Raw genomic sequence first — 7795 nt, forward strand, 5'->3', positions numbered from 1 at the left:
TTTGGATACACAATGCGCACGAACAAATACACAAATACACAGAGACAGAGTGGGCATATGAGGACGGTGTGAATCTAGACACATCAGGAGTATCTCATAACAAATACCATCATGTGCTGTCAGATATCATCTTAGCATGAAACGTCAGGGGACGTTTTATTTCGGGAGTTCTCAAGGTTTGAAACTCGGGCTTAGTTCCGATGAACGATTTTTTACCGTTGGTCTTGCAGGAGAGATCTGACCATGGGATATGTAGCGGGGCATATCTTTTTCTTAGCCAGTATGTACTGGAACCTCTTTTCGGCTTTAGCTTTCCATGACATGGGTAGCAACAAACGGAGTTTTACTAAGGGATAATTTTTTGAAAAGAGAAGGCAAAGGGACATGACTTGGGACTCGGGCTGACACATCTATATACATGAAATGAAACAGCATATACAATACTCTATTTTGGACGAAATCCAGCATCTTTTACTGGCCTGTGATGTAAGTACGTCTTATATGGAGAATGCTCTTGACGGACCACCTCTGTCCTACCAAAATACGTTTGCCGCTCAAAAACGAGTGTCGTGGTCAATCGGGGATATCGTCCATCATATCTTAAGGTAGACAGCACCAGATCACAGGAGGAAACGCCATCGGGGTCCGTGGCTTGTTCAGTTGACACCCCTCCAAGGTTTTGTCCTAAGGTCATCGATTGAACTCTATTGACGTTAGATTGTTACAGTATATGTGTTGTGTCTTTCCAAAATACAGTATTGCCATGGTTCCGAGTGTTCAAAAGAAAGAGAAAGCCAACTCATGTGTAATCTAAAACCTCTTTGCCTCTGGCGCTTATGCGACATTCCCATGTGACTGGATTTAGGACATGTTCGCTGCCCCATGGAATTAAGAGATGGCTGTCGCCTACATCTCTTCATCTCGTCACTTTACATTTGGCATCCAAAATGTCACTTTTTTGATCTCTTCTCTTCTGTGAGTTCTGCGGCAGCATCTCACGTAGAGAAGATCCCGCTGTGCCGAGGGATATAAAATGCGCACAATGCGAGTCTTCGAACCGAAGTGAACTCATATTGTCAGATGCTAACTTTTCCAGATCCCTGGCCGACGACCATCACAACAACAAGTGCCGATACTGCGTTTCCCTCGGCGCTGAAGAACAAGAAGTCGCACGTTCGAGAACTCACTGCTGAAGACTTGCAGACCTGGGCAACTGTGAACCAGACTTGCCCCAAATGTGGAAACCCTGAAACGAGATTCCGAGACATTCAGTTACGAAGTGCTGACGAGGGTACTACGATTTTTTCCACTGCCCAGAATGTAACCACAGGTGGGGACTGTAGATCTGTAGTGGGCGGTGCCGTCTTCTCTGGTTTGTATAACCATTGCAGATACTCTATGAACAATTAACACGGATTTCTCGGGGAATGAATCTGGTCCCAATATATGAAGACGAGCTATCGCCTTTGCCTAAGCTGGATATTGGCGGAAATTCCTGTCTACATCTTCAGATTCCCCTCGGTGGTATCTTGGAGATTCTGATAAGAAACGCGTAGATGACAAGCCTGACTTGAAGGCTCTGGCAGAAGCAGGGTTTCTGGGTTCGAAGGGAGCACCAATAACGAATTTCTTTGTATCAATCCCATCAATAAATCCATGTTGGAATGATCTCTGGCCTGTGAAGTGCGGGTGTATCGGCAGACAGGGCATGGCTTCTTGCCACTTGCACGACTAGTACATGTAACGCCTTCCATCTCTACATCTCCCTGACCTCTCTAGTCTCGCCAACATGAGCACGAAACGACTTCTTCTCCATATCCTCTCCAACCTCATGGACCCCTTCCACCTCCACCTCACCACCACTCTCCTCCCCAGTAATCCCCACGCTGCCTATCTTCTTCTCTTCCCACCTCGCCAATCCCCATATGCCGACCACAGCGACTAATCCCGCGATGACGAACCCAAAAGTGGCGGGAAACCCGTACCTGAAGCTGGGCGCCATGGTCTGGGGAAAAATGACTATGGGCAGCCAGGCGGCAACGGCGTATTGGATGCCGTTCATCGAGGAGATGACGAGGGCGCGCTCTTCGTTGTCTGAGGCACAAATTTCGTTGGCCCAGGTGTAGCTGTTTTGGTTCATTGTGTTAGTAAGATTTCGTTGCGGTAGGTGAACGAATTGGGAGGACAAGTCAGTGGGTGCGAGTGATAAAGACTTACAAAACAGCAGTCATGAGCTGCACACCGGTCGTCAAAAAGGCAAACTCCTTGATCCTGATTCCCTGCGGCCAAACAGCAAGGATTCCATTCGGCACTAACCCATACACCAACGGGAAAAATACAAAAGCGAATCTTGACCCCGTGTAATCGGACCCAAAACCCCACAGCACAACACAAGCCGCCGAGATGAGGTTCGTGCCCGTCGGGATGATGTTTCGCTCCTCGACGGAGAAATGCTCTGATTTGAGCCAGATGGCGAAATACGACGACGCCTGACATGAAGATCCGTATAGCACGTAGGCGAACACGAAGGCGTACCATTTCCAGCGCTTGAGCACGCGCGCGAACGTCTGCAAGGTTAGTTTGACAGGAGGTGCCTTTCCCGCTCGAGCGACGCGGTCGATTGCGAGATCTCTCTCTGCATCAGACAAGAAGAACGCTCGAGTAGTGTAGGGCGTATCTGGCAGGAAGAAACACGTCGCGACCCCGACTGGTACAGTCATGCATCCGCAGACTATATACAGCCATCTCCAGCCCGCGAGGCCATGTGCGCCGTCCAGATTCTTGTAGACTGCAGCTTGCAAGTAACCCGAGAACGCCGTGCCCAGCGGCGCAGTCATGTGGAACAGAGCCACTCGTTTAGCCAATTCCGTCTTGGTATACCACGACCCGAGCACGAAAAGCAGGACTGGAAAGAAAGAACTCTCGAAGAACCCAACAAGGAATCGGAATGCATACAGCATCTGCACGTTTCGGAGACCCGCTTGCGCGAACGTGAAGACGCCCCAGCCGATCTCCATGGCTGCGAGCCAGTAGCTAGGTCGGATGTACTGAATGATCAAGTTCGAAGGGATCTGCATGATAGCGTAGGCGATGGTATAGCATGTTCCCGCATAGGTGTATTGGTTGCCATTCATGGCCAGGTCCTCTTTCATGCCGCTGACATAGGCATTGGACAAATTTCCCTGGTCGAGATACTTCAGGAAAAACCCCAGACATGCAATCGTCAGGATGGAAAAGTCGAGTTTTCGAAGCAAGGCGAGTTCTTGTGGGGTTTTGAGGTGGGTGTCTGTGTCCCAAATGAAAGAGCGGAGCTTTTGCGAGCCGGTTGATTAGTATCATGCGCCTTCGTAGATATGTTGTCGATGGTGAACATACGCTTCTTTTGATATCAGCAACCATCTTTGCCACTATTTACTCTACGACTGTGTATATCCCGCCTTCTTGAAACAAGCAAGGAGTAAAACAGAAAAAGAGTGACAAAACCCAACGTCCCAATCCATCAATTTAAACCCCGGGTCGCATCTCCGAACAAGACAGAGACAGATATATCAGCAATCTACATATTCTACATGTATCGTTCGTTCCAATCGCAGGGTATACCCACTCGACCCCTCTCGATTCAATCACGCAGCTCCAGCCCAGCCTGACTGATAGCTATATGCAGGACTGGATGACGATCAACCTAGATTAATTTCACCCTTCTATCTATCTGGGTCTCGCGATAAGCAACACAATTAAGCAAGAGATATCTCGGGTGCGAGTGCGGTTCGTGATATCCAATGAGGATAGTGGCGGAAGGGTTCAGTTCGTTTACTATGCTCAATACTTATCACATTGGCAGCAGACCCAAAGGCTAGATAGATAGATAGACAGTCCACCAGACCATGAGATAGTCGAGACCGACCCAGATACTGTGAGGTATACACTGCACTTCAAACGACCAACCTCCACCCTCCTCCAGACCCTTGGAGGGGGAATGCGTGATATGTCGCCATAAGATACAATACATTGTACCTTGCTTCTCCCCTACTCTAGCCTGACAAGTAATCACGCACTCAGAAGCAGCTGCAGAAACAGAAACAAACAGAGAGAAAGGGAAAGATGTATTGATTGCGTGCCCTCGAGGATGATGATGCGAGACGATGGTGTGAGATGTTGTCATCAACCCACCTCATCTACTACTTTACTTCCTGTGTCCAGTACATATATATTATAGTCGTATACTCGATTAGTATCTTAGTTTCTCTAGGTAGGTAAGGTGAAGTAAGTGAAGGGAAGAAAGGGATGTCGCTCTATTAGGGCTCGCTCGCTTGCTACCTTGCCCACCCTGATCGCTTGTCGAGTTGGATTTAGACTGTGTTTCGTCGCTCTGACTCTGGTATCTAGACTCTTGTATCTGCGCGAGGCCACATGGAACGAAACGAAGTCGAGGAATAAATAGAGTAAATAGAGATCCTGCATGCATACATTCATGAATGGTTGGCCTATCTTTCGCGAACCCCTCGCATAGGGTAGGGTCACGCAGACCGACTGGCTGGCTGCAGGCTCTTGGAATAGAGATAGAGATAGTACGAGATAGTGATATTGTGCTGTGCTGTACTGTGCAGCGTTACAATGCCTTACTGTATCCCAGTCCTTATTCTACCCTAAGGTATCCTACCATACCTCAGCCACTGGCATCTCATGTTGCCGAGGTCTCTTGGCAGTCGGCTGTATGTTAGATCGAAGTGAGGTACTATACAGTATCTATAGTAGGGCGTCTATCTCTCTCGCGGATTGGCGAGCGGCAGTGTGCAGATCAAGAGCCTTGTTCGGGCCGGAACCTGTAGCGCGCCATGTCGCCTGATCGTGATAAGCTGTCTCTAGGGCCTTAGTACCGAGAGGAGAACAACGTGTGCAATCGTGCCATCAGTCGCTGTGCATCACGAAGACAACCAAGCTCATGCACGGATCCATCTTAAGTGTTAATTGGCTTGCCGAGACAGTAGTGGAAAGACTACAGGATATCATTTTCTACGAGGAGTGTTCGAGTATGGACGGCGACATGGCGACAAGCTTTGTTTTATGAAGTCGACGAACATTTGCTGCACTACACAGCACAGCAGGGTTACTTTCGAGGACGACATGGATCGAATGTCCGGATATACTACAAAGTAGCTCATTTTTAGTCATTGACCATTCACTGGGTAGTCATTAGCTATCCATTGTGTAGTCATGCACTACTCGTTAAGTGTTCATTAACAGTTCATGTGCCTTAGTCATCGACTTTTCTCCAGGCAGTCATTATAAGTTTACTAGACAGTCATTGACGATTCACCGGGTAGTCATTCATTTCACTATCCGTTAAAGGTTCATTATTGACAGTTCGTGCGCTAGTCATTTACTACTTGTTGAGGAGTCATAGACCAGTCGTTAAGGAGTCATTAAAGATTAGAAGACCATTCATGGAGGAGCTATTGCATATTCATTGTAGAGTCATTGACCAAATACGAGCTCCTTTGTGAGCATGTCCCTGAAAAGAGGAAAGACATAAGGTACTTTTGTCCCCCAGATCTTGTAGGAACTTGTTGCCCTGCGATCTCGAGCAGAGACTGGCATGATACTTCAAGGCAGTATTAGACATTAGAGCGCCATCAGCTATGAGTGGAACTCACGCATGGTCCTCGAGGCTGCTGACGAGTCGTAATTGTGATACAGCCAATGTTCTATGCCGCGGAAATTTGCCGACGCATCTACAAGGGTACTCGTTTTCAGTCAATGACCTCTCGATGGACATGAGATGAAAGGCAAAAGTGGAAGCCCATAAGTGACTGGAACAAAACAAAAATAAAGCACGCAAGGTCGACCACCATGGGACTCGAACCCACAACCTTCCGCTTAGGAGGCGGACGCTCTACCATTGAGCCAAGCGGCCAAGCGATAGCAGTTTTCTCGACCGATGTTGTACAGATAGAAAGAGCCACTTCGGCACGTACCAGAATGATATGACCCAAGTCGCAACAGAGCTCTTGAGTCGACAATCGATTGAACATTGAATTTTGATGACTGGCTGGAATAAGAAATTTGTGTACGACCGTCATGGCGCGTTGCTCGATTACCGCACTACTTTCTGTCGATTCCGTGTAGCTCATCGTGACATTCCTGCTTCATACTCCGTTGACCAGCCCATCGGCGGCGGCACGTGGTGCGAGCTGCCAGTCCTTGACACCACCCTTCCAGTCAGCAATCCTGCCATCACTGATCCTGACAACAACGACTCTGACATCCTGGTCATCGACAAAAGCCTGTCTGCCTCCATCTTCGCCTGCGTTGATACCCTGGCTTGGGCTGGAGCTTATGATGCTCTGCGGTTGGCCTCCTGCAGAAGCGTCGTCGAATGTGTTGTTCTCCAGATGTTGCGTCTTGCACCACTTCTCCTCGTCGCTGCCTTGCGGTAAGACATATGCCGTACCGTTGATGGTGGCGGAAATAGAACCCATGGCCGAAGTGTTCATGCCCATCAGCAGAGTTGCCAATGAGCTTCGGCCTTGGTTGCGGCGCCCGTCGGGAGAGATGGAGCGCGAGTTGGTTGGTGGTCGGTGGCTCACCCAGTCGTGGACCAGAAGGGAGACGTTCGGGTTTGATAAGAGGTTCAGCGTTTTCTTGGAGCTTGGGTTCGTGGTCATGATTATCGTAGGACCAGCGGGGAGGTCTGAGTTTGCCTGGAAGGGGTGCGAAGGTAGGTAGGTGTAGTTCATCAGGGAGACGTGCGGTTGATTGTCGGTGCATGTGGCGAGATGCAGCTACAGGTATGGTTAGTACGTTACCAGCTACCAGATGTCTGCTTGAGATGGATGCTTTTTGCTATAGACTTACGAATCTAGCATTTTCGAGGCAGGCGACTACCTCACTCGGTAGACAAGTCGCTTGTTGCGGTTGTGTTTGGTCAGAGGTCTGCCAGCTCAAGGGGGGCTGTACGTCTGCCATGGTGGCTGAGTGCGTGACAGTGATGATGAATGATGTTGATGAGTGGACAATAAGACGACAATGACCACAATAGCTTATCGCTGATCACCCCAGAAGTAAGAGAGAGCGTGACGGAAAGATGCGCTCTGCCGCAAGGACGATATTCTTGGCGATGACGCTGCTTCCCTTACATACTTTAAATAAGGTACAAGTACATTAAGGCATAAAACACGAAAGAATGCATTGACACGCGGCGATTCAGGTGTCGATGTCGATGTGCCGTCTCCGCACCCGGACAATAATGATCAGCTCAGGGACCTTTTCAGTAATTACAGTAATTATCTGTTCTGCAGTACGGTAGAGTACACGATGTGCTTTGTGCTTCATCTGTCACGGAGCAGGAGGGGCGACCCTGAATCGATCGGTAGGAGAAGCGGAGCGTTTTATTGCTGTGTACCGCACATTACTGCAATACTTGTACCATCGGCAGAGCAATGAAAGAGAACGAGAGTGACTGACTATAATTGTACTTGCGAGTCCAGCACTGCCCGAGCCCAGCCACAATTCCACTGGCCTTTCGTAACAGAGAATACGAATCAGTACCTTGCCTTGCTGTACCGCATCTGTCCAGCACCACTCCCCTGCCATTTTCCCGTCCCCTGCCCTGTCTGTCCCCTGCCTGCCTGCCTGCCTGCCCTGAGATGTACGTGACGGGGATGCGCGTTGCCTGAACAAGTCTAACCTTGCCAACTGCTCCAATATCCAGCTTTAGTTTTGGATTCCCATATTCATAAATCTCCGAATAATTTCAGACAGCACCCACCAGAGCAGCGCTGTAATTGAAACAAAA

General features: G+C 49.0%; 1 protein-coding gene across 1 annotated transcript; it reads right to left on the reverse strand.

The window, feature by feature from the left end:
• Positions 1-6146: 6146 nt before the first annotated feature.
• AAFC00_005730 (uncharacterized protein) lies at positions 6147-6966 on the reverse strand (the record flags this gene model as incomplete). The annotated part of the gene is made up of 2 exons (XM_069345557.1): positions 6147-6782; positions 6856-6966. 2 exons carry the CDS (start codon positions 6964-6966, stop codon positions 6147-6149), a joined length of 747 nt encoding a protein of 248 aa, XP_069197760.1.
• Positions 6967-7795: the final 829 nt, after the last annotated feature.

This window comes from Neodothiora populina (genome assembly GCF_041146345.1).
Source record: "Neodothiora populina strain CPC 39397 chromosome Unknown canker_contig_6, whole genome shotgun sequence".
NCBI lineage: Eukaryota > Fungi > Ascomycota > Dothideomycetes > Dothideales > Dothioraceae > Neodothiora > Neodothiora populina.